This window comes from Melospiza georgiana, chromosome 3 (genome assembly GCF_028018845.1).
Source record: "Melospiza georgiana isolate bMelGeo1 chromosome 3, bMelGeo1.pri, whole genome shotgun sequence".
In the NCBI taxonomy this organism is placed as follows: domain Eukaryota; kingdom Metazoa; phylum Chordata; class Aves; order Passeriformes; family Passerellidae; genus Melospiza; species Melospiza georgiana.
Window position 1 is genome coordinate 64,008,591 of NC_080432.1, and position 27,500 is coordinate 64,036,090.

Genomic DNA, 27,500 nt, shown 5'->3' on the forward strand with positions numbered 1-27,500 from the left:
TTGCAGACCCATTATTACTGGATAGTGGTAGCAAAGAGAAGTGCATTACATTTGCATACAAATACACGAGTGTGTTTTAGGAAACAATTTTTGTTTCTTAAAAAAAAAAAAGTATCAATTTAGAGGACGAAGCAGAGCTCTGGTTTGCAGAAGACAAGCCTGGGCACATGGTGTCTTCAATCCACTGCTTCCATGTCTGTGTCCCCTGTTTGCTTCCCAGACTGCCCCTGGACAGATCTATCTGCTGGGCCATCCACACATTCTGCAGCTTTTGGTGGGCCCTGAATGGGTACTGGCATATTCCCAAGGGAGATGGGTGTGCTTTGGGCGGGGGTTGGCACGTTTTCAGGGGTTGCTGGCATGCTTTCAGTGGGCATTGGCATGTTCCCAGTGGGGACAAGCACACTCTCAGGAGGCACTGGCACACTTTCTGTGGGTGTTGGCACCCTGTCTGGAAGGGAGGGCGTGCTTTTGGTGGGCTTTGACCCATTCTCAGTGGGCACTGTCATACTTTCAGTGGGTGCTGCTGTGTGTTCAGTGGGTGCTGGTGTGCTCGTGCTGGGCTGCTCACAGGTTTTCCCAGCCTCTGAATGAGGAGTGAGAGGAGCAGGAGGTTCTGGCACCGGGATGGCATTACATGTTTGAGTGTCACAGGGCTCTGGATTGCTGCTGTTGCTTGGGAGGGACTCCTCTGCCCTGTGGGACACCCTGAAAGCTTCAGCCAGCTGCTTCAGCATCCTCTTGTCACTCTCATGCAGCTCAATGCTCTCCCGCTCAGAGGGGGAAGGCGTTGTTTTAGTATCATCTTCTTCATCATCTTCTTCTTCTTCTTCTAAGATGCCATTTCCATTCACCTCTTCTGGGAACTGTGCTTGCTTTATTTTTTTGTACAATTCATTTCTCTCTTCCTGCAGAGCACGGCAGAGGTTCTCTAGTCTCTGGATTTTCAGCACAAAGCACTCATATTCCTTGGACCTCATGGCTTTCTGTAGTCAAAGACATCAGGCAAAGGTACAGGCTCAGTTTGAGTGCATACAATTCATTAGTGGAACTGGCAATTAGGAAATTATTTGAGCGGCCTTCAGAGGATGCTGCCAGGTGGCTGGCTTTCACCAACTGCTCTTCAATAACTATGGTGTTTTGGACCAAAGATTCAAGAGGAAATTCATCCCTGTAACTACAATGTATTAACATTCTGGATACATATTCAGATCAATTTCACTCAAATATATTTGCAGGAGTACCTGCTGATGCTCTGGAGAAATGGAAAAGCATAGTGGATGTCCATGCAGACAAGCAACCCAAAGCCTGCTTAGACTTTTGGTTGCTGTGGGTGTGAATTTGGAAGCAAATGAGCTGCATTTTTTAAATTTGTTTATCTTGTTTCTGGGCTCTGTAAGAGCATCCTGAATTGGAACATTTTCTACACCCAGTGAGGAAACAAGAGATATAGAAATCCATAAAAATAGAAATAGCAATAGCACAGAGCTACAAAGCTAACCAGAAAGATCTAGTCCCAGTTCAGTTTATGTTTGGGCTGAAACTTCAGGCAGCCTCTTATCTTCTTTGAATGAGTTCCAATGTGCTTATGAACTTCCTTTGCAATCCCCTGGGACAGCACATTTAAAAGTATGGAGAGACACAGTACTTGCTTTTGACTCTTAGAGTCTGACTACACAGGAAGTTCATGAAAGGCATGATTTTAAAGTTCATTAGCTAGAACACGTTAATTCCCTGGGTGGATGCTCTTATGCAGAAAGTAGCATGAAGTGAACTAATGCCAATTTGCTTGTATGGGAGAGCATTGAGAATCACCCATTTTTAGAGCACTTAAAATTCAGAGTTACATAATTCAGTTTCTCATGGATGTAGTGGATGCCTGCACAATCTAAAAGCACTACCAGCTGGGATTGTCTTTTTCTCTAAAGACATCCAATTATCAAGGTAGCTTGAAAGAAAGACCCTTAGATTCAAGAAGAATTTTTTCACTGATTTCTGGGATTATCTCATCTCCTAATTAAAGTTTTACGTGGGGAAAAGGATGCATCTTGAGATGGGAAAGACTGCTCACCTCTTCAATCATGTCCAGTAATGCTCTGTTACAGTTCTCAAACCTGGATTTCCATGTAGCAGTATCTTTTTCTAACTTCTTCATTTTCTTTGTCATCTACAGAATTAGGAAGAAAAGCTACATCACAACAGAAATTCCAAGCTAAAGATGAAATTAGGGCAGCCCCTTTATTCAAGTCTTTGGCCCTGCTCAGAGCTCTGCTGCCAGCAGCTGTAGTGTCTGTGCTAAGTAATAATTTATGTTGAGGGATGGATTTCATTTGAAGTAGCTGCTATATCACTTTCAGCCTCTAGTCTGTAGTCCCAACAATAGGACCAGTTGATTATAGCCAACTTCCAGCATACAAACTACCACAAAAACAAAAGGCAAAGAATTTGGTGGATTCTGTTTGTCTCTTTACCAGACTACAGTGTTAGACTGCTGGGAAGTTAAAGAGGGGCTCTTCTGAGCCCTCAAGGCCAGGGAAATTCCCCCTGGACGACTCACCCCTCTATACTACCCCCAGAACACACCACTAGCTAAATAGCACCATTTTTCCTGATGATTTTGTGCAGGCAGGACTTTCTGTGAAGAATTATTAGGTGCTGCCTGGATCAAGGCATGAGGATTTTGAGCCTTGGTGGCAGAGCAGAACATTTTTTTATTACAAATATGTACAATATGTAGATGTGTTTGGTTTTTAACTCCCATTCATTACAGGAAATAAGAACCCCAGCTGCAAGGAAACAGTCTCTTGGATGGTTTCCACATGGTGTAAAGGGGTTGGTGGGCTTCAGCTCTGCCTACACACTCTAGTAAAAGTTATGTAGCCTATGTCAAACTGTCTGTACCAGTGTCAGTCACCCAGAAGGTTCTATGCACTCCTGGGAACATGGTCTGATAAATGTGGCTCCAGACTCCCCCTCTGGTATGTCTCAGGGATCTGTACCCAACCACCACAGTGTATTTTAAGTAAAATATTTATTCTTCCAGGCACTTTCAGTTTTAGATGAAATGGAGAGATTTCTACTCTCCTTTCTGCTGTTCAGCTTGCAAAGCTGAAATCCAACCTGCTGTCAGTCGTGGCTGAGTGTGTCCTAAATCTTATTTGAATGTTGATGAAATTATTCTTCAAAATGTGCAGAGATGGTCCCATCTCAGGTAGAATTATTAGAGTGAGAAATATCAAAATCTAAAAGGAACGTATCAATTACAGAGTTCAGGCATGAGCTCCTACTCACTTTTTCCATCTCCTGTTTGAATGTGGCAAACACTTCATTGCTTTTGGCCAAGGTTTTCTGAAATTCTTCAAATCTTTCAGAGTAGAGAGTGATCTGTATTAACAGAGAGAGAAAAAAAACCTCACTAATTTCAGTACATCCAGGATGGCAAACTTCTACTTTGGTAGAAGATAATAAAATAAATATTATGTTTGGGCATGGAAATTAGTTTCTGTTTGGAGACCATGAAAGCACAGAAACTCCTTGCAACTTTTTATGGTTGCAAACTATTATGATTCCTCCATTGCAGAAAGATGAGTAAGAATAGAAAGAGTCAGGCAAGTGATTTTAAGAAGACTTTGGAGTTATGGATGCCCTCCTCTCCTGAATGTTGCAGCTGTGGTATCCCTATATAGGGTGTCCAGAAGAAAAGTAATTCTGTAGATATCAAGACTTGTGAAAACATTCCCCTTGCTTTGATCCCTGGCCCATCTCCATGGGCAAGGACTAACCTGAGCTGGTGCAAGCACTGATGCTGTGCAGGACCATTCAGTGTGATTAACTCAAGGTGAGAGCCAGCATGAGCAGAGCTGTGCCTGAGCTCCAAGCCTTGCTTCACCTCACAGATGTCACCAAATCCCAGCTTTAACCTGGGGGTTTCAGCCCTGGCAGAGGAGGTCAATACTGCATGGCTGCCTGGCTGTTCACCTGCCTTGGGGATTTCTCTGAGCACTCTTCCAGCCAGGCTGGGACCTGGGTGCTGCCCTGGCTAGGATGCTTTGGATGTCCAAGTGAGCTGGGGGAGAGGCATCCCCACACCACGCTGCAGTCGTGGTTTCCCTTCTTCCATCTTTCCACCTGGTGGCTCAGGCTCGGCCAGGAGCTGCACAGGCAGTGCTTGATGTGCTTCACTGCACTCCCCTGCTGGAGAGGAGTGTCACTGCTCACTTTCTGTGTTACCTGGCATGCAAACAAAGCCCACCCTTCACTTTCACACTGCTGTGAATCTGCACTGAATTCCTTCAGGATGCATCCCTGCACCACAGCTTGAGCCAGCTGAGACCTTGTCAGCTCTGTTTTGGACTGCAGCTGTAGGCAAGGCCAGCAAAGACAGAGCAAGCCATCCCCAGCCAGCCTCTTTTGCCAGTTTCACTTCACTCTGAGGAGCAGAGCAGAATAAAATTCTCTTGCAGTGTGCCAGCATTTCAGACTACCAGGGCTCCATATTTTGCTATCAGTTTATACCTGGCCATGTCTAAGTTTATCTGTGGTTGTATTTTTTCATTATTACAATTTTTTGTATCTAAAATCGTCAGATGGTTTTGGAGGAACAAATGTTCTAAAGATCCGAGTTTAGTGTTTCTGTAAGATTTTCTCGTTTTCAGCTTTTCCTGCATGGTTTGGTTTTTGTTGTTGTACTTTTTTTTTTTTTTTTTTTTTTTGGTCGGTTTTTGTTTGTTTGTTTGTCTGTTTGTTTGTTTGCTGTTTTTTTTCCCTTTGGAAAAGAAGACCAGCTCCAGCTTGTTCCATTCCTTCTGGTGCCAGAACATCCCTAGAAATATTTAGGTCGTCAGACATTTCATCTGTCCACCCTGGCAGCTCTTAGGAAAAGTCTCACATGGTGTCACATGTGGTGGCTGAGGCAGGGTGGCTGCAGAGCTCTGGGAGGGTCAAGAGCAGCCTGCAGTATTCCAGTGTGTGGGTGGAAGCAGGTTGCCTTCTTTCTCCACACCAGCAGAGAGCTGGAAAATGGATTACCTAGGAAATGTTCTTTAGTGTAGAGGGGGTGTAGGCAACTCACCCCTGATACTTCTGTGAAGTCACTGAGGGAAAGAAGATTTAGGAAACGTTGCTAATAGCGGGGTGGGTTTCATTCTGACTTTGACATCAAGTACAGTTATGTTATGCATCATGCTTGTTCTAGCTGGTTGTTATGCTATGGTGCCCCTTGCCACAGCCACAAAAGCAGGGTTCCAGGCAGGTATAACCTGGGCTGGAAGGGCCTGGGAGGCTGAGAGGAGGGCACAGGCTGCAGCCCTTCCCCATGGAGCTGGGTGAAGATATGGGATGTTAACCCATACAGAGCACTCCGTGGTGCCACTGTCAGGGCTAGCTGACATGAAGCTTGCATGTTTGTGTTTATACAAGGCTGTAGCCAGAGCTGTGACCTAGGCACAAACAAAAACTCAGAGGGATTTGTTTTAGCAGCCCAAGTTCCACAGCCTAGGTGGGACACTGCTACCGGGTGTAGTAGTGGAATGTTGACATTTGGAAGAGATGTCACAGCTCTAAAGAGAAATGCCTGAGCTTCCCAAAGCCAGGTGATGGAGCAGAGGTGGGAGTCAGAGAACTGAGCCTCCTAGCCCAGATCTGTTTTAAGAAAGCTCACCTCAATTCTGTCTCTGCTTTTCCTTCCAATTTTTGCGAATTGTTTAATTAGGTCAAAAACATTTCCCATTTGCACAGGGCAAGCTCTGACCTCAGCGGGGTCCCTGAGGAGCACCACAGCACTAAGAATAGCATCTGCAATTTAAACTGAATAATAAATGAATGTTTTCACAGTGACTGGGTACAGGCTGTGAGAGATGTCACTCACTGGGAGCATGCACTTGTGCTCCAAGATCAGGGAGACGAGGATTGCCTTGCTGCATCCAGCAGTACTGTGTGGGAAGGGAGGACAGAGGCAGCACTGCTGTGCGTGCAAGGCTGTGGGAAGTGGGGGCTCCTCAGCACTGCCATGCTGAGAGGGTGCTACCATGGGGACACCTCTTTGGCCTTGTTGTGTTCTTCTTGGTTGCCACGGTTTAGTGGTTGCCCTGTGCTGGCTACCAAACATTAAAGGTCTTGGCCAGCTTCTATCTTTTTATTTGGTTTCAATGCGTGAAGCTAAAATACTCTGCCTAAGCATCATGCCTGGGGAGAGCATGCAGCATCTGGGAAGCACCACCACAGTTTGGGTGTGCCTCCTCAGCTGGTGCCAGACCCCTGTCACCATTTGGAGTCCCAGATTTGGCTGTCACTGCCACACTGGCCATCCAGAGACCGGCTGGCATGAATATGATGTCCCCAGTTCCTTCCAGCTCAAGGAAGAAGTGGGTGTTCATCTCCCTGTGAAGGTTATATTATGGCTTCTCCCTGTCTCACTGACCCAACATCTTCTCATAAATTTCCATGCAGCAGTTCCTCTGTTAATCACAGAATCATAGAAAGACTTGTGTTAGAAGGGACCCCAAAGACTGGCAGGGACACCTTCCACTAGACCAGGTTGCTCAAAGGCACATCCTTCCTCTCCTAGAACACTTCCAGGGATGGGACATAATATCTGTTTATTGCTTTGTGTTGTTTGTGTCAAGGAGCCCTTTATGCTCTTTCTGTTCTGCACTTGCACAACACCTTGCATTACAGCATCTGGCCCATGAGGGAGGTCCTTTGGTGCTACCATACTGGAAATAATAAAAAAATTTAAAAATAATATTAATAATGTTATTATCCCTGGTAATTCCAAATGAAGGCTGGTATGTAAGTGACAGAGCTCTCACACTTGAGCAACACACTTAACTGCATATTTCAATTCAGGAAGCAAATAAAATTTTTGTCTGCACAAGCCTGGGAGGAGCACATGTATTCTCAATGCTTTCACAGACTTGACTGGTGTTTTCTAAAAACACCTTTTCTCTTTCAGGTATTCTATTTTTTTATCAATAACTCCAGCTTCATTAAGATGGCTACCGAGGTCTGCCTGCATAATTTTTTTCTTCTGGTTGATCATAAAAGTTTAGTTAAAACCACTCTGAGAAAATTGGGAGCAGGTTTGCAGACAGGACAGACTCAGTCGGAGGCCTTGGAGGTTTCATTGCAGAACCTGTGAAACTATTGTCAGCAGCAGTTTATATGATGTTCTTTGGTGTGCCACTGGCTTATCTCAGCCTCTGAAAAAACACACTAAAAACTAAACCCCTCTTAGCAGGTGTCCAGGTGATCAGTTTAACACTGAAATTTCTTGATGGCTCAAGAGGCAGCAATTAGACCATCTGCAAAGAAAAAGCTGGGACAACTTGCCTGTATGATTAACTGTGAGCAAAGGCTGGGAGGCACTTCTGATGGAAGAGGAGATGGGCAGCTGCAAGAGGGACTGACAGACTGACAGCACCCCCCTCAAGGTTCTGCTTGGGGGAAATCTTTCTCACAGACAGGTCAAAGAATCTACGTAATTGTTTCTTAAATCTAGAAAAATTTACTGATACTCTCTGGTGTCATCTAGTGTTCTCACTCATTGATTCAAGGCCTCACTTGAATATTCAAGGTGATTATTGCATTGCTCCCAAATTGCTCCCATATTCTGCCTATGGCTTGGTTTTACTGCCTTTCACTCCAGCTTGACTCCTGGCGTAATTTTGGCAAGTAATTTTATTTTATTGAAAGTTTCAAATTACAGTTAAGCACTGAAATCCTAGAGACCCCTCTCTATAAGCCCTTAGTAGACAGAATTCCTGTTAAAGTTAATGAAAATGCTGCCTTTGCACCCCAGTTCAGAAAAGCATATGGGCACAGCAGCTCCAGTTTGGTAAACTTGTTTCCTGATGTGTATGTACTCCAGTGCTTTGCTGTAAGAGTGACCTGCCTGAAGGGTAGTTATGGTGAATAATCAAGGCACACACATTGTTCTGTGGTTGAGCGCTGTAAATACTCATAAATCAGCACTTTAGAATTATTAGAGTCAGAAGGAACCTTTAAAGATCAGCTAGTCCAATCCTTCTGCCTTAGGCAGGGACACTTCCCACTGACCAGGTTACTTCAAACCCCATCCAGCCAGTCTTGAACACTACCAGGCACAGGGCATCCACAACTTCTCTGGGCAACCTTTTCCAGTGTCCCACAATCCCACAACAAAGTATTTATTCCTCATATGTAAAAGAAGTCTCTTTCACTTTAAAACTGTTACCTTTTGTCCTATCACATGCCCTGGCAAAACATCTCTCTCCATCTTTGTAAGCTTCTTTTATACCAAAAGTTTGCAAAAAGGGCCTCTTCTCTTCTTTAGACTAAACAACCCACATGTCAGAGTATGATTTGCAGTATGGGCATTACCTTACAGTTGGCTCGAAAATAACCTGCTTCCTTTGCAATAGTCTATGAGATGTAGAATGAGGCTAGAAGGAATACACAGAAAGCAGTTTGGATACTTTACCTGGGATGTGCCTCATGGGTTAAAAACTGGCAAACAAAGGCACACCATGCAATCACCTCTCCTACGTCACCTGTGCCTGCAGGACAGTCTCTTGCTCCTTTAACATTTTGGCCTGGAGCTTCCATTCTGCAGCTTGGTTCAGGAGCTGTGTTTTGGGCAACAGAGAAAAAATTGTTAGGTCCCTAGATTATCAGTTGGAAATCCTCATGCTCCAGCTCCTCATGTTACTGTGATAAGGAGTGGCCTAACTTTCAGGTGAGTACAGTTAGAGCAGTTAGGTAAGGCAGACTATTTACTGTAATCCTGAGACATGGGACAGGCTATTTGCATTCCAAGGGCATATTTGAATAGGAGTTCAAAACCTACTTGGAATTAAGTGTGCAGTACAGTGGGCTATAAAAAGTGCAGTATTTAACCACATCTTCACCAGACTTCTAGAGAATGGTTATGGTACTTTCTGGCACATTCATTTCAGCACAGCTCCAGCCAAATTCCTGCTGTCCAGTGAATGGCAAACTTCCTGTCACATTAACGACCCTGAGTTACTATGTGGGGATGGTCACAGTCAGACCTGCATCAAAAAATCTGGGAGTTTTCAGCAATCCAGTGCATAGCAAATGTCATACATTTACTGCTGTCTGTTATCTTTGGGCTCTGTTTGCCCTGGCAAGTGGAGAATTCCAGCTCAGGGTGATAAATGTCTCAGGTTAAGTAGGCAGCCCAGGAGGAGCTTGACTGCAATTTCTTCCCTGGCTTCTCCTGGGAAGGTGTGCTTCCCTACTCCAAGGTGCTTGGCAAAATCACATTCTGATCTGCAGGCTGCAGATAAAACAGGTGGAGGATTGGTCAAGGCTGAACGAACCATAGGAATGAGGTTTGCAGAGACCTTTCCTGGCTACAGTTCTGAGTCAGCACTTCCAAAGAACACAGTAATATTTCAGCAAATGGTTTAATCTAAAAGCAGGAAACATTTACCAGGGTGTTAAAGAAATGTCCCTGTCGTCTACCAAACATTTATAAAGTGTTTTATTAGTCAGGCCAAATATATTTTAGAAAATGAATGCTAATGATAGCTTGAGAAATGAGACCTAAAGTTATTTTACCACAGGATTTTGCTCTGTTGGACTAAATTGAACTTAAATTGTACTATAAATTGTATTTAAAATAGCACAGCTGGGCTCTGAAAATATATTGATAATTAAAAGAACTGTGTATGTCAGGGGATCTTATACTGGAAGTGAAAGGCAAGTAGAAGCACATGCTGAAAATGTATTTGATCCCCAGTAAAAACTTTTATTCTAACCATTTTATTGGAAATAACACATGTAAACTATGCAAATACCACCTGGTAAAAGAGCTGAAGATGAACCCTAAAATGCTGATGGTCTCCAGCTGTTTGTGGCACAGAGACTATCTGAATTAGATTTGCTGCATATATAAACATTTGTATATTGGCTCTAGAAAAATATTTCATCAATTCAGCCCTTTAATTTGGACCCACTGAATTTTTAACATCTAAAGTTTCCTAGACAAGAATGTTTTACAGCTCAATTATGAAGAAATTGTGCTGTACTTATTTTATATCTGCCTCAATATTTATTTTGAGAATTTAATTTGATTCCATGGAGATAAATCAATTTCTTTAATTCAGGTCTTGTTGATTAAAATTTCAAATAGTATAAGCCCTGGCCAGTAAAAAGAGTTGGCATGGGTTAAATGAGCATCAGTTTGTGCATTTATTTTCTCAGAAGAGGGTATGCTTTTCATGTACAAAAACTGAAATAAATTTTTTAAAAGTCTGGATGAAATTTGGATTTTTAAATTTCACCTTTCTTTGATATCTAATTTTTAGAGTGTCTTTTAGAATTTATAGGGCTTGAATGATTTAATGAAATGTGCTTCAAAAACCTTCAGAGCTACTCAGTCCCTAGGCCAGTCATTACTTTCAAGGACTGGACTTTTATCTGAATTGCTTCAATCTCAGCTGGGGTTACCTCCATACCCAATGTGACTGGAATAATTAAAAGGTCCCACCTCCTGCACCATGTCTTCAGCCACAGCACAACAGATGGACAGAGAAGGCAAAGAAAAGTTGCTTCTTTTGCCTCTTAATGAAATCCCTCTTTCTTATTGACCCACATAACTTCTGCAGTCAACAAAAATCCAAGCGTTAATAAAGTCTTCTGTATTGGAAGCCACAGAGAGGTTTGCTCAAATTAGCACATGTTCTTATGCAGCCTGAGGTCATCTGCAAACACCAGGCTGGGAGAAAATGAATCAGAACTGATACATTTATTAATAGACTGTGAAGTGGTAACAAGGAGGCTGAAGTATTAAGAAACGAATAAATATTGCATGTGGTGTTTACAGAGCAGCACTTTAGTGAAGGGTGGTGATGCTACACTCTATTATTAGAGCTATGGTAGCTGCTGGAGGCCCAGACAGTCACAGGGGCTGGTTTAGTGAAAATTAAACTTCTCTTTTTGCTATCAGACTCTGTAAATTCCAATTATGTCATGCTGACCAGTTGTGGGATGGTGATAAAATAGCATCCTTAGGTCAAACTGTCCCTTTGTGAAAACCACACATTAGGAACCACTAGCTGCTTCAACAGGGAATTGCATTCTTTGGTGAATGTGTAGAGTGAACTGTGCAAGCAATGAGATGACCTCCTTCTGAGGTGCACACACCCTGCAAGAGGGAACACCTCTCATTGTCTGAGGTAAAGAAGTTTTGCACAGGGGCAAAGATTCCCACATGCAAGAAGTGCATGGGAAGGCATCAAAGTGAGCCTTCAAAGAGTGATCAGATATATAAAAGCATACAATAATTTTCATTTAAGAACACTTGCAAAATCCTGCAGCAAAGGTCATGCACAGGGATGAGAAAATTCTATGGAGAGAAACATTCTGAAAGCTGTTCTAACTTTGCACATTACTGAGCTGGAGAGAGTTACAGCTAAGTGAGAGAACTCCATCAAAGGCACCTTGGTTTCACACACACATGTATATACATTACTCCCACAGACACTAGCACAATGGCTGGGTGGGTGGGACTAAGAGCACATCAATAGGATGGAGGTGGGAGCCAAGTGTAGGCCAGCTCTCTGGTGCTGGGCTGCCCGTGATGCATCGTGACATGCCTAATTAAACCTTGACTCATTGCATGGCTTTTGGCCTTCATTTCTGCAGCTAAATCTACCTTGCTTGGAGGTGATGTTAGCCCCACATCACCAGCCTACCTCAGGGACAGGATTTTTAAGAATTCATTTGGACAATGGGAAAAATATTCTTTGTACACTGTGCATACCATTATACACCCACTGCGTAAAGGTTTTGTAGCTTGTTTTCAAACCTGTTAATTTTTGCACACAGCAAAGCCCAAAAGAAAATCTTCCACTTCCAATTGTAGACAGTGATGACTTTCAGTGCTTTAAAAGAAATGAAAATACCAAATCTGTGCATACCAGTTCTGGATAATACATGCAAAGAAGTTTTGGCTAAAACAGGGACAGTCACAGATGACAAGCAGCCCTAAAATTCATGTTCTGAGAGGTGCAGCATGAAAGCTCTTTGACACAAGGCTGTATATGCCAGTTTCCCACAGAGCCAATGCTTGGTCTTCTATATCTCCTGTTCTGAGGTCTTTTCCCCCTCAGTATTTGAAATCTGGTACTCATCAGCAGAACTCCCAGTGACTTCAGTAAAGTAAGCCCATATTTGCTTTGCCATTGTAAGTGATTTCTTGGACATCTGGAGATTTTTGGAGTTTAAATCTGCCAAGAATCGATGGTCATGAATGAAATTTTGGGGTTTGGCTTTATGTGGGTTTCAGAGTGAAGGAGAATAAGTCAGCTGGACTGCAGATTGTCATGCAGTGATATGCAGATTTGCACCGAGAAGCCCCAGCTCATTTTTATCCTCACTATTTAGCAGGGAGTAAACCTGAGCAGAAGTGGGTGTTCCAGCTGAGAGATAAGTTCAGAGAAAGAGGAAAAATGCTCTTATGGGCTGTTTTTGGTAAGGAGTGTATGCTGTGTTTCTCTTGGGCTCTAACAACAAGTCTTAGAGCCCCATATTTTCATCTATTTTGAGTATTTTAAGATACCCATAAAAGCCATGCTTGTGCTAATATATCTGTTTCCAGATATGGGGAAGGTATAAATGTTCTCTCTATAGAAATCTCTCATGCTGCTCCTGAGTTAGCTGGAGGACTGGTGAAAACTAAAGCTTTCTTGCAGCTGATGAGAGCCTGTCACTCCCTCTGAGAGCTGCTGCCTCCACTGAGAAGAGGGACCACGTGCCTGCGTTGAACTCTGATCCTTTGTGGATGTGAGGATTGCTGTGAAAATACCAGGCAGTCTGAGAAAATTAATTTTAGTCAGATTGAGTCACAAATGTGTCAGACTACAGATGGAGGAGTGTCCTCCTTCCATCCCAGCTGTGCCTGCAGAGGACATGTCTCCTACTTTTCCTTGTCCCCCTGCTAGAGATGTCCTTGCCTCCAGAAAGGGAGACAGAGCAGACAAAGCTGCTAAACTGATCCAGACCCTGCCTGACAGAGGCACTGGCAAACCAGTATAAGGAGGGAAGCAGTGAAGGGGAGGCTTTGTAAGAGCAAGTGGCTCCTGTGGATTCCTCCATGGCAAAAGCATGCCTGGGGAGCCTGGAACCTGGGGGAATAGCAGCCTTCAGCCATTTCACTTCAATCCCACGTTCTTGGTCTCCTCTCTGATGGTTTAGCTGCGTGCATTCATATTGTGTGGGGAGATGCAGTATCAAGTACCAGAGACAAATGGAAACCAATGGCATCACCTGACCCAACATCACCATGCACCAACTGCACAGTGACAGTGATTTAGCTGAAACAGTCTGGGCTCTAACCCACTGCTCTGTAGTGTGCCTCTAAAACTGTAAATTACAAAGAAAACAGCCTTTCAGAGGCTGTTCCTTTGCATTGAGCACTGATGGTAGCTAGAAAAACTTCTCTGCTACTGTACCCCAGATTGGACCTGATTATATTGAAATAGCATGCAGGGCTTGTTTTGGCCTAAAGCTAGATGAAAGACAGACAAATTAGAAGGATAGGCACATACATATTCCTTCTCTTTCTGGTGTCGCTCCTCGGCTTCCTTCATCATTTCCTGAGACTGTTCCAACTTGGCATCCACCAGTTTCTGTTGAAGTTCTCTGTGCTTAAATATTTTGTCAAGGTGCTGTAAAAAAAAAAAATCTGCTGAATGTGCAGGTTTAATTATCTACACAGACCTTCATGCTTATACATGTACTGAATTTACTGGAACACTTAAAAGACAAAATCATTGCAAAACAAGAAGACACTCCTATTGCAATTACTGAAACGTTACAGCTGTGATAAGAATAAACCGTGCCAGAATTAACATGGGAAGGGAAGCTGGTGTACATTATCAATTTTGATTTATTATATGAAAAAAAAAAAAGCCTTAGCATCTTTGCCAATTCTATAATCTACATATGCAGTGATCAGTACAATCTAGTATGATTGAAGATCAAATAATTGCTCACCAATAATAAAAGTGCTGAGGACACCCTTTTTTTAGCTGTTAAATGGCCACAGTGTGGATGATGGTGTAGACACCTTGCACCTGCAGTACTGGGAGCATGTGCACAGCCCATGACAGCCTCTGAGTAAATACAAGCCCAGCACATCCCCTTTGGTCTGGACACACCTGTGCAATGGAGGGCCTGGGTGACAGGACATGAGTGGGGATCTGGAGATAAGACCAAACAAACCAGAGGCCTCCTCCAGTCTGTAAATTGTCTGCCTCCATGGTGACTTTCAGGAGATAAATGTTGCTGATAGTCTTCTTCACTCTTCATTCACTTAGATAAAATTCATAGGAGCAATTATTCTGCGTGTGTCCCTCTGGTTTACATTTTCTTCTCATAGACACCACAAGAGAGGAGTGTACATTTCCTTCATTCAGTATAGAAATTCATACATGATTCAACAGATTTGGAAAAGCAGGTATTGTATCAGTCATTCCAGATTGTAAAGATAGATAACTTATGTTTTATTCAGTATGATAATGTTGTCTGATTGCACTGAGGCTCACAGTAAATGTATTTAGAAACTATAAAAAGACCCATTGTGATATTTGTTGATGTTTGTCATAAAATATGAAAAAAAAAGGTAGTTTGGGATTTTACTGGAGGATTTTTTTCTGGCGTCAAAATTAAAAAAAAAACCAATCTATTTAAATTCAAAGGGTCTCCTTTATCTGTCATCCTAATTTTCTGCTTTTGGGAAAGGGTCAAATAGTTTACATCAGAGCCCTTCTCAGCAACCTGCTTCTGGAGGGAACAAAATATCTTTGTTGTCACTGCAGAACACGCTGCTAAAGGAAAGGGAGCTGGGGTGTACCCAGAGGGAGCTTAGTGGGGAGGAGGAAAGGGATGCTGGGGGAGGTCCCCAGGGGTCTGGGGGAGCTGTGACGGGGCTGGGGCAGCTCAGCAGACAGCTGGCACCTCTGGCTCCTCAGCCCTCTCCCTCACAGCAAGGCAGCCGCGGCTCCACGGGCGGGGCGCTGTCCCACGCAGCCCCACACCGCAGAGGCCTTGCTGCAGGCCCGGCCCTGCTCGGAGGGCAAAGCACATGGGGGCCACCCCGTGAGACAGCCGAACGATGGCCAGGCTGCCGGCAGCGCTTCCTGGGCCCCCGGGACAGCCGGACAGCATGCTGCCATCCCCGGCAGCGGCCGGGGCGCCGCTCACCTCTTCCCGCAGCTCGTACTGGTCAATGATGCTCTTCAGCTTCTCGGCCAGCTCCGTGTTCTCCTGGCAGAGCTTCATGTTCCTCTCACTCTGCTGCTCGATCTGAGCCTGGATTTCACTCAGCGTGCCCTGGAAGTGATTAGTTATTTCTTTCCTCTTCTCATCTTCCTCCCGTGCCCGCTGGATTGTTTCCTCCTGTTGTTAAATGGGAGAGAACACAGTAAGTGAGAGGCATAATAAGCAGTTCCCAAAAAAATACTGTTTCAGAGTAGCATAAGGTTTCTCTTTGAAGGATTATACGTGTTTGCATTCGTCTTTGGAGATTTTCTTGCTTTCATCTGCTCCAGCATTAGGCAAGATTCTAAATTTACAGAGCCAATTACACAGCGGCCTTGAAAAAAATTAGGGAACTAAGAATTTGCATTTATAAAGATGGATGTAGAGCAGAGCTTCAGGTCAAAGCAAGCCTGAAGCAGAGGACATACATGCATGTCTTGATTCATGATACTGCATCACACCTTCTTCTTTAGAAAAAGATATTTAGTGGAAACAGTTGAAAGCTCTTTTATTGAAATTCTCTTTGACTGAATTAAAAAATCACCTTTTACAATGCCTCGATTTAACAAGGAATCTTCATATCAAAGTCACAGGCTTTGGGATTTAAATTTTTAAGAGAAATCCATCACTTGCTGAAGAATCCCTTCCAATCCCCTCCCAATTTTCCTTCCCTAATTTTTTAACTGACATAAATATTTGCACTAATTTACTAGCTAGTGAATTCAAGGAAAGCTTTTAAGTTGTTTCCTACGGAATTAAAGCAGACATTCAGATTTAATTTGTTTCCCTATTATTGAACTTCTGTTTTAGATTTGTTTATATAAAAGGCAATGCAGAAGGAATCTGGATTCATTGCTTTGGATCCAGTAATACAGACTATTTTTATTCCTTCCTCATTTTCTTCCAGGGCAGTCTGCCCTTCTGGGGAAGGTAATCCTGATATAGAATTGCTAGACCATGTCTGCTGTAGTTACAAATCAGGCCAGGACCATGCTAAAAACTCCCTCCACAGAATGCAAATGGCATACTCTAATAAGGTTTCAACTATCATAGTAATTTGCATAAAAATCTCTGGTAACACTGCATATGGATATTTTCTATAAATATATTTGAATAAAGCCTTGGCTGACTCTAATAAGGTATAATTTGTATCATGAATGTGACATAGCAGGCGTTGATTTGGGCCCTGCTCATAAAGTAAGGTGAATACCAAATGACCCAATTTCTGCTTAGCATGCACAGCACGAGCTTGATCTAGGACAGCTGCTGTTCAAGGTAGGGCATGTTTGTCCTTTTGCTCTCCAGGGAGCAATAGGGATGCCAACACCTTGGATGATGGGAGGAAAGCAATGGAGCCATTAATAATACCCATTAATAATACAGAAATTAAAAATACCCTGGTGCACAGAGCCCTGCTGTGCTCTGCAGTTCACCCAAGAACCTGTGTGTGTATTCATAAAGAGTAATACAAAGTGTGAACCCAGAGGACTCTCTCTACTAATAGGAAGGAAAAATTTCATGTGGAACTGGGCAAATGACCTGGGGGTTGGATCCTGGTTCAGTACCTGGCTTAGAAATGAAACATACAGAAAATTTGCGTCAAGATGAAAGAGAAGGTCTCCAATTTTTTTTTCTCTCAGTTGGTGAGAATTATTTTGAAACATTTTGCTTAACCAGCAATAGAGCTGTTTGTAGATATTTTTTGGTTCAATCCTTTTAGCAGAAGAATGACCTTCCAAAGCAGAGTTAAAAATGCTGCTCAAAAGATGTTTTAGATCTATTGATTTAGCATTCCCAAAAGGAAACATCTAATTTTCTTTTGATAGGGCATGTTTACAAACAATGTCATCCTTTTTATTTTTATTTGAAACTTTTTCCAAATTTGACTTGAATTCCTAGGTAGTTTTAATTAAGTTAGAATCCCGTTTTATCTCTGATAAACTGTTTAAAAAACTCCTCATGTCTTTTAGTTCTCCATTACATAGGTGCAGCCCTGAGCAGGCAGAAGAGGGAAGGTGCTTCACTTCCAGAAGTCAGAGTGAGAAATTGAACTTGCATGTCTGAAGTTGTCTCTCTGTGGCTTCAAAACATCCTTCCTCAAAAACACTTTATTGTTCTAATGCAGGTAGCCTTATAACATGTCACTGCTGTGATTTAAAGCTCTCCAGAGTAATAAGTCTATATGAATATAAACCAAAAAATGTGGATTGTTCATATGTCACACCAAACAGTTCTGTTACAAGGTGAAAGGAGACATCCTGAGACTACCAATCATGAAAATGTAAAAAAACCAACCCTCTGCATATGTGTTACTCAGAAGATCTTATTTCCTGCTCCTCTGGGGTAGAAAAATGATACAATACAAAGCACAGAGACAATACAAAGATTCATGGTTAAAAACACTGAGCCAGCAAGCATTTATTTGCAGGATGCAGGATTTCTCTGTATCTGTTCTGCTTTGGAGAAAAATATACTTGAGAAGGATATTTGCTGGGGGATGGGGGCTGGTGTGTGTCCTGGGGAGCTCCTCAGAGGCCCTCATTTGTTAAATCCTTGAGATCCCAGTCACAGATTAAAGGGAAGGTAATCCTGAGCTGAGCAGAAGGACAACAGTGTGGCTACAGCACTGAGCAGAGACCAGCCAGAAACTCTAGTTCTCTTTTCTCTGCCCTTTCTGAACCTTTGCACTCCCTGTTTACCCTTTCAAACATATGTTCTTGTCCTAGTGCAATACTGCTTTTGCTCTCATGTTTTGCTGCCAAGAATGTAAGAATGTAAAACCTTGTTAAAATTAAGACAGGATATTTTGCAGTTTGGGATTTAGCGCAGGAATGTGAGATCATTTGTGAACAGAAGAGTGTGATTGATACTGGAGTTGTTCTCGTGCCTCTCTGGGGCACTGTTGGTCTGCTGAAGCCATATCAGCCAAGATGATATGAGTGAGGAATCCTTTTTTCAATGAACTGTGCTCTTTATTCCCAGGCACCACGGTCTGAGCCAGTTTGGAGCTGAGCCCATAGCTAAAGCTGTTGACTTTTGTGACATTTCTATGAAAGTCATTGCTTAATGCCTGGTGGCAGGGAGGACGAGGGACCTGAGATGTTCATGTCACTACAAGATGCTAAGTAGCTACCAAACTGTCAGATAATTGGCAGAACATGAACTCCATGCAGAGAAATGAGTTGCTGTTGCTCTCAGCAGAGCTGCTCTTTATTGCAGTGGGAACACATTCCACTATTTCACAAACCTTTATTCTGCTTTTCTTGGAGGGAGAGTTAAACATCTGTGTAACTGCAAGGAAATAATCAGAGTAGCTGGACTATATGTAAGTGAAAATTTGAGGCTGGTATCCAATACTAAGCAGAAATTTTCTTTCTCTGATCTGCCCTATGGATTTTCAATGCAGCTCTGCATTGAATACATATTCATCACCACTTGGCTGCACGGATGTGCAGTTAATGGGAATTCCACACACCAGATGAGTGAAGATGACATTTACATGACATGATGTGCATATAATGTACCACATGGCAAGTCAGAGGGGGTTTCTGATCTGGGCAGGCCAGCTTTCTCCTTTGCTATTGAAATGACACAGCCTCCTAGCTTCTATTTTCCACGTTTTGAAACATAATCAAACTGCTAATCCCAAGCACTAAAAGTTATGAATCTCTGTCCTGCCAAAACCAAAATAAAAATATTTAAGCATAAGATTTTAAAAATACAGTTTGATAGATTTTCTGGTTCTGAGCCCTCTCATTACAGTCATGAGTGAAAGAAAATTGCACTCATTTAAATAAATAGAACATGAGTTTCTGGACATTCACAGATATCTAGGAGCTAAAGCATAATGGCAAATATTCCAAGAGCTATGCTAAAATTCTTAGAGAGACAAAATTGGATAAAGATAAGAAATGTTTTTGTTTATTACTTTACTTCTTATGCATTCTGTAAGTGTATTTTGTCTTACTGTCTTATTTAATTTTGGGTTTTTTTCTACGCTGATAGCATGGGAACCTGAGGAAAGATAGTATTCTGGGTTTCTTAAAAGGTCTCAAAATTCTTAGAAAGAAGTGATGAAAATACAAACACTTCTTCCTAATACCAGATCACCTCAGGCATATTCCCTGGCTCACCTGGCAAAGATACACAATAAAAATAAGAAATGAGCCTGAAATTGATAGCTTTATTTAGAGAACCTAGCCAGAAAGTAAAGCAGTCCAACAGGTAAAAAAATGTTGAAAAGAGACTTTCCTAATTGTAAAGATGAAATGTGCAAAGAGGTATTTGTATACAAAGAGAATGAAAAAATCATGCTTTCTAGTAGGAAGATTAATAAGCATAAAGTAGCTGTGAAACTGTATGAGGAATTCAACAGATTTGTTGCAAATATATTTTCCAAATAGAATTAGTTTTTCTCAATGCCCCAGTCTTCACTGATTTGTTCCGCTGATACGATTTGCTTAGGAACATCAGTTAAGGCTATGCAAAGCACTGTATCCTTAATTCACTTTAAAACTGGCTCGTATTTCTTTTGAGAGATTTTACCCACAGGTGGCCTGGTAAATCACTGTGGATCAATACTGAGGAATGGCTCAGGTCTACAACAAATGACAGGCACAAATTTAATTTTCACTAGCAGTTCTTTGCGACTATAACTGAGCACAGAGAGATTTGCTTCTAGCTTCCCTATGTGTTAAACTGCTTTTATCCTTCTACTAGGGCACACACTAGTTTGAGTGTATGAGTGACTATTCCCTCTCCCAGCTGTATTCTTACCAGACACAAGGAAAGCCAGAGCAAGACCCTGAAGGCCAACTCCTGAGCTGGTGGAAGTGAATGAAAATGCATTACCAGTAATAGAGGTTGTATCAGACGGAATTCTTGCTGCTGACAATTCCTATGTGTAATTCTATACATAACTGTATCCCCATAAAGAAAGGGCTTGAATAGATCAAAGCAGAGGCTTTTTGTATACTAATACCAACACTATCACTAACATGCACTCAGAAAAAAAAAGGATGATCACAACAGAAATATTCTTCTTGAACATACTTTTTTTCAAGGAGCATAATCATATTATAAATGTCACATTTAAATGGCGTGATGCACCAAGCAATTGGCAGACATGGTGTATGGATCCCAGCATTTTGACATTCCTAAAAATTTTCTCTTTTAACTGATTCTGGTAATCCAAACAACTTCCACAAATAATGTTGGCATTCTTCCTGTCTTGATGTTTTGTGTCTTTAGACAAATGTCCTGAATGACTGATCCTCACAAATCACTTGAAAAGTCCAAGTGCTTGAATTACATGAAAACGCCCACCAGCCTCCTGTGAGTCCACTGGAGCAAAGCTGGTGTTCCTGTGGTTCTGTCCATGCACATGCATTTGCATCTGCACTCTGAGGGACATGGCCTGTTAGTCCCACTGCTCTTCTCTGCACTGAGCTCCCTAGTAATGCAAGGAAGTCTTAGAGCCAGTGTGGGCAAACCCAATGTCCAAAAGTGCTGGGATATTTGCAAATGAGAAACAAAGCGATCTTGGTGTAAACGGACCTCAAGGTCAGAGTGTACATATAATTATTATTATTGCATGTGTAGATGCAAAAGTGCCTTTGATTTGGTACTAGAGGGAGATGGCAAGGTGTCAACATCACCTTTCCCTCCCTGCTGGGTACTGTGCTCAGGCTCCCGCTCACCTTGAGGTTCTTGTTGTGCCTCTGGAGCTCCCGGCACAGGCTCTCCAGCTTGCTGCGGGCGAGGATGGCTCGGCTGTGCTCACTCTGCAGCTGGTCCTTCTCCTTGGTGATCTGGGCCTGCCTCTTCTGTAGGTACTTCAGCTTCTTCTGCTCAGCACGATGTTCTTCAAGCTGGGCAAAACGGGCATTAAAACAGGGAAACATTGATTAAAATGAAACAAGTGGGATGGAAAAGAAAATAGGTTCTTTTGTTCTGGGGAAAGTCTTCGAACTTTTTTAACCTCTTAGGAAATCTTTTATATTTACCAGCACTAATGTGATAGGAGAGAAGAACCTGGAGATTCCCAAGCCTGCTTGCTGCGACAGTCTGAAGTGCGCTGTACTGCGGTTGGGTGAACATAATTTTTAACCATTTTAGCTCTTCCTTCTTTGGTTTGAATTTCTTTGAAGGACATCTGTGATTTTTTTTTTTTTTGTTTCAACATTTGGAACTAGAGCAATCAGTAGTGCTTTATGTGGTGAGATTTCTCCAGATCATGAGGTGATACAGTGGTTGCTAATTCTATTTTATTTTTCAGTTTCCTGAAAAAGAAGCAGTTTCCTAAATATGCAGGAACCTGCTGGACAAAACAACAGAGGAGGAGTTGGAGACCAGGAATGTTGTTCATGTGGGGGCTTTGTTGCTGATGGAGAAGAATTCTCTTCAGAGAAGAGTTTCCCAAAATGCGGCACCTCCTCTTGCCAGGCTCCTGTCAGTTGTGTTTCTGAAGGTCCTGCCATCACTGGGGATGGGTCATGGCACACCAAACCTCTTTTAGGCTCTTTGTCTCCGTATAATTCCTGGAGGAAACAGGGACAGTCCCTGCTGTTCCCTTGGGAGACTGCTGTTCTGTGGGTGCATGACTCCTGCCTTCCCTGGAAGGCTGGTAGGGAGCAGGGTGGATTTGGAGGGGGCAAAGAGGACCAGCAACCTAATTCCTAATAGTAACCCCTGCACAGTCTGGTTATTTCTTTAGATGCGTGTCCATCACTGGATGTTTTGAAAAAAATTCCTGTACCCTAAATTAACACCCTAACAGTGAGGTCAAAGAAGTCTTTCACCTCTGAAGCTTTTAATGATTTCATCTCCTGTTCCAACACACAATAACCCTCCTCACTGTATCACAGATGTGTATACATTGCAAGGTATTTCTGAAATCCAGACGTTTTCTGATTGAAAAACAGTAGCACATGAGCTTAAACATGCAAACCTTAATAATAACAGTTGCTGTTAGGACTACATTATCTAATAATATGGTATCACTTGTACTAATTAGCCCCAGTATGACTGGGAAAGTCTGTGAGCACTGGGGAATGATGTGCAGCTCAAACAAGACAGTCAACATTATCATATTTTACACTTTCATGTGTTTTCTGTAGATGTTCAGTAATTTATGCTTACAGTAGAGAGGTCTATGTATTATTAATCAAATCACAGCTAATTGTACCACAAAACAATGCTCTCACCAGCTTGGAGTATATTTACAGTTTATGTCCAACTTTTAACACATGTATTGTCTATTTTTGCTTCTGTAGATCACAATACAGGCTTTCTTTTGCATCTAGTCAAGCTGCACTAGCTGAAATAATTTTTCTAGTACTGTAGGAAAAGAAATTTCTGTAATTAAGGCTGAGATTTTTTCCTTCATAAGTTTGTTTTTGTCCCCTTCCCTTTGTGGAGGGATAGAATGTAAGAAAATAAAGATAGTGCAGAAGGTATCTCACCCCTGAGGAGTTGCAGCTGTACTAATCACCAAAGATTAGGAACAGGCCTGCCCTTAACAGGCCACAGCTGTGTCCAATGAGGAGCTGAGTGCTACAGCAGAGTGGGTTAGCTGGGTGAGAAGGGAGCTGTAGTTTGTTGGCTGTGCTGTGAAAAGAGTTGGAGTTTGTTGGTTGTGCTGTGAAGAAGGAGTCAGTGCTGTGAGGAGCTGCGTGCGAGAAGGTATGGGAGCTTGCAATAAGATGACAACATCCCTTTTCTGCTGAAAAACACAAAAAAGTGTTTTTTTTGCTTCACGTTTGGCATGCACACCCTGTGTTCAGTGGATACTGATTTATCCAAATTTCACAATTCACTCAAACTGTGCTTGAGTTAGGGGTCTCAGAATAAAGTTCGTATTAATCTCGACATGAGAAGTCTTCCATGTATTTTTTTTCTTTTTTCCCCCCATTAATATTACTTGCACTAGAAACTTATATCTCAAAGTTCTCAGGAATAGCTAAGACATGATGTTACTTTTGCAATGAAAAAGGCAATTCACTGCTAAATAGGAATGCCAAAATGGTCCCCAATTATAAATTTTTATGAATAATTAATGAAGTAGAAGCTAAAATTAACTGCAAATATAAGCAATTTTGACTTTTGAAAGCTGTCCTAGAGAAACAGTCAATTTAGGAAAGAGAAGTTTTATCTTGATCCCACTGCAGACAATGTCTGAGCTTGTATTTATTTTTTAGCATATTGTTCTTGCACCCAGCAGGACCTCTGAAAATAATCCAGTTATAAACAATTCTGTGACAGTTGTTTGTAAGCTAAAGTTGTTGTAAACCACAGTCTGCTTTGCTAACCCAACACACCGGATTTAGTGGATGAGATGTTCTCTGTTGGTGAGTAGAGGCAGAGCTTGTGCCCAAATGCCTGTCCTGCTTCCCCATCCCCTCTGGCATGGCTTCTACCTTCTCCAGCCCATGCTGCAGTGTGCCCACAGTTGTACAGACCGTGCCAGGGCATGGGCTGGCAGGGACATAACATTGCTGGGCGGCCTCTCCAGCTATTTGAAGCGAGGGAAGCACTGCCAAGCAGCCAGCTCCATCTATCACCTTCCCCTGAGCTGTGCTGCAACAAGTGCTTGTGTCACCACATGGCCCACCAGACCAGGGAGCTGATCTGGCTGGAAAACAGCTCAGCAAAAGCAAGACATGATCCCAAGTGTGTGATGGGGATGGACAAGAGGGAGCAGGGAGAGCGGTCACAGCTACAGCCAACTGCTGACAAGCCATTAATCACCACATGCCCCTCAGCCACTTCAAGTGAGCAGGGTGAGCCTGTCTCCAACAAGGTTTTTGTTGTATTTAAGGAATGATTTATTTCAGTGACATTGCACAGTATGTCAGAAACAAGTGTTCAGTACTTTTGTTTTAGCACCTTTCTCCTGAATGGGCTACTGGCAATCCAGCCCCTGTTTTATACAGTGCTGCAATGCCATTTGAATGCGGTGGAGAGTACTTTGTAGAGGAAGAAGACCTATTTCAGCTAATCTGAGAGCATGAAGTCCCTTTAAGCATGAGATAGGCTATAAACAGCCTGAACCCAATTTATGAAATCAGAGGATTTCGCATGAAAAATGGAAAGCTAAATTTCACTTGACATTATTATGAGACATGGACACATCTGTGCATAAAATCAATTAAAAAGTCAGTGTTCTGCTTCACACGTTTTTCAGCACTCCACAAAGTGTAAAATGCTGCAGCCTTGTCATTTGTAAGATTTCCACAGCTTATGGTCATGCAGTCCTTTGACTACAAAGGAAAATATCCCTTCATCTGAAAATAACCCATCTTAAGTGTGGAAAGAACAGTCAGGTATGTGGCACTGTTACAGGAGTGACATTATGGTGGCAGAGGCTTTGACTCTTCATTTCATTGTGCTTTGACTTCTCTTACAATTAGTCTCAGTTGTCTGTTGTCTGCTTCCTAATACAGGAGGCTTTATTCTAAATCCTGTATTATTTTCATTTGGATGAAATCACCAATGCATAATTTAAAGCAATACCTGGGACAGAAACATGCAAAACTCCTTGCAGGAGGTGAAGGCAGGAGCCTAGACACCAGTCTCCAGTGTGGGTCAGTTTGGTAGATTTGCTTTTAAGTACAAATATTCTGCCTCATCAACTTTCTGTCCCAAATCTTGTTTTCCTCACTTTTTACTTTTTTTCTCTTTTTTTACCCATAATTATCTGACTATGACAACTGTATTGGGACTCACTTATGAGTACAGACACTGCTGGTATGTGAGGTTTGACCATGCTGCATGTCATGTATTTTTTATACCTTCTTGTGTAGGCAGTTTGTACAGAAAAGAGCCAACACTGTACTCACCAGCTCAGCATACTTCTTAAACAACAGGTCCAGCTTCTCTTCTGGAGTACTCAGCTTATTCAAACTTTGCATCAGTAGGGTGGCTTCTTTTCCTTAGAAAAAGAGGAAGCAGAGATTTGATGCTATACAGTTTGTAGTTGATGTCCTGTTATGAAATTAGATGTTTGAAATTGGTTGGGCCTGTAAGAACACAGGCTGAAATGAGGCATTTTGGAAGGAAAGGAACAATTTTTACTGTAAATTTCTGAGTTTTTCTTTGCCCCATGAGAACAAACATGCTAGGAATTTCCTCCACTTCACACCTCAGTAATGGGCTTTTTTCTAACAAAAACATTGTCTGCGAGATGCTTTTGTCCTGTGTAATCCGATTTCCATTCAATGTCTTTGCAAGATGATTAGGTCAGACTTGTGGCACGTTTGACTGAAATAGGACAGAAAGGGCCTGGACCCCAGAGGCTCAGGAACAGCTCTCTTTGTAAGTGAAAATGGATCAAGTCTGGTGTATTCAGCTCCTTTGCTGATAGACCCACATAAGACATCAAGAATATTAAGTCAGATATAGAGACTATGTTGTGGAAGTAAACAATCAGAGGGTGGTAGGTGCTGCCAGCCAGGTCTGGGCTATGTGATACTTGTGTAAATCACTTCACTGACTTGGTGGAGAAAGTTTGTATTCCAGAGGGAGTCTAATAACTCCCTGGGCGTGCAAAGCCACATCACTGCACAGCCATTCAGGTATTGCTGCTCCTCTTACACCTCTTGGTTTTCATTTCAGCCCCAGGTATGAGCTGGGACTTGAACACTGCTGTCCATGAAATACAAAGTGTCTCTGACACCCCTGGAGATAAGGTTGCCTGTGGTCCCAGGGGCTTGGACATGCTTTTCCAAATGCTCCTCCTTCCTGAGACTGTTAGACAAAATCTGCTTTCTGCTTTGGCCTGGACATTTTCTACATTTTCAGTTCTAGTGCAGGCCAGGAGTACTGTCTCTGGAGAAAATCCTTTATTTCACACTAAATTCTCTCTACAGCATCAGCATAAATAAGTGGAGCTAAAATCAAATCCTGGTGTGAACCGTCACAAGGGCAGATGGAGCATTGTGTGTTGGTAGGGTTTTCACAGAGCTTGATGAAGTACAGTAACAGCACCAAAGCCAAGGCAGTAGAAACTGAGGAATTTTCTTCTGGACATTCAAAGTATTTCTGAGGGAAAAAAATCCATGCTGTGTCCTATGCTTAGTCCCTTGTCTGTGAGAATGTCTATGGTGATTAATTTACAGGCTTAGTCTGCATTTGGGTTTGGATTCTCATGCAAAGGGGAGGCTCGAAGATTGGCTGGAATTAAATGTAGGAAGGGAAATAATTTACATCTATATTAGATTAGAATGTAACTACATTGCTCTCTAGTGGCTGCCCAGCAGAAAGTACATGTATTCAAAAACTTGCTAAGACTTCTTTCTAGCTCAGCTGACAGCTCTGCCAGGGCTGCGGTGTTAGAGAACAAATGTATTGGCTTATTTCATCTATATTATATGATTAGTCAAGGGGTTCATTAGTAAATTTATTCTGCAGGTCCCCATGCCACACAGTAGCACCATTATTCCTGTTGTGACCAGTGAGTAGCCATATCTGAGCAGACAGGAGAAGAAAACATGCACCAAGGTACAGATGAGAGGCTAGGTTTTCCTTCATCTAAGTGCAGTGTGTCATTGGACTGACAGCTCTGGCTAACTAATGTGGGTGGCTCAGAAGTACATCAGTACTGTGTGATACAACCCTTTTCTTTAAAGAACTAATATCTGATATAGCCTACATGTTGGGTAGTGCCAAAAGTAATTATCAGTTACAGAAAAATTGTAATGATCACTATAATTTTCAGTGGTAGCTGGAGGCCCCTATCATCCATACCAGAAACTTAACATGGTAAAGAGCAAGGATCAGGGAGTTCTCACTTGTGTTTGCAGAAGGGCTGTGTGAGTATGTAAATACCTACCTAGTCCCTTCAGGATTTTCTTCTCCAGCTTCTGCTCCTTGTTGCCACTGGGCTCCTTTGCTTTGGAGGCATCCCCAGGAGCCAGCTTCTCTTTCTCACTCTCTTCATTTCCATCTTCATACTCTGCATCCTCCAAGCTGCCTGGCTCTCCCTTCTCAGGCCTGTCTGTTCCTGCAGCAGTGCTTTCCTTCTCCATCAGGCTGGTGGCAGACCCGTAGGTTTTGATGATGTCCTCCAGCTGCCGGCTCAGCTCCTCCGAGATGTCACACACGGCTGCTTGGGGCCAGCTGCCTGGCTGCTCCATGGGGGCTGGAGCAGGGGATGGCAGGCCAGGGGCAGGTCTGTCCCCGCTCTGCCCCTGGATGTCCTGCCCAGGTGAGGTGGAAGACTGGTCACTCTCCAT

The 27,500-nt window shown here is 42.6% G+C and overlaps 1 protein-coding gene across 1 annotated transcript; it reads right to left on the reverse strand.

Moving 5' to 3' along the window:
• Nucleotides 1–27,500, reverse strand: TXLNB (taxilin beta). The gene is made up of 9 exons (XM_058020591.1): nt 27,098–27,500; nt 25,107–25,198; nt 20,967–21,137; nt 15,211–15,405; nt 13,554–13,673; nt 8,529–8,603; nt 3,292–3,384; nt 2,072–2,167; nt 1–986 (listed from the first exon to the last, which is right to left on the reverse strand). Exons 1-9 carry the CDS (start codon nt 27,498–27,500, stop codon nt 177–179), a joined length of 2,055 nt encoding a protein of 684 aa, XP_057876574.1. The 3' UTR covers nt 1–176.

Excerpts from the sequence above, each read along its gene's own strand:
- TXLNB (XM_058020591.1), bottom strand. The coding sequence starts at position 27,500 with ATGGAGAGTGACCAGTCTTCCACCTCACCTGGGCAGGACATCCAGGGG. Across the intron at positions 15,406-20,966 it reads GGCACAACAAGAACCTCAAG|GAGGAAACAATCCAGCGGGC; the intron begins GTGAGCGGGAGC and ends ATTTAACAACAG. Across the intron at positions 2,168-3,291 it reads TCAAACAGGAGATGGAAAAA|ATGACAAAGAAAATGAAGAA; the intron begins GTGAGTAGGAGC and ends CTAATTCTGTAG.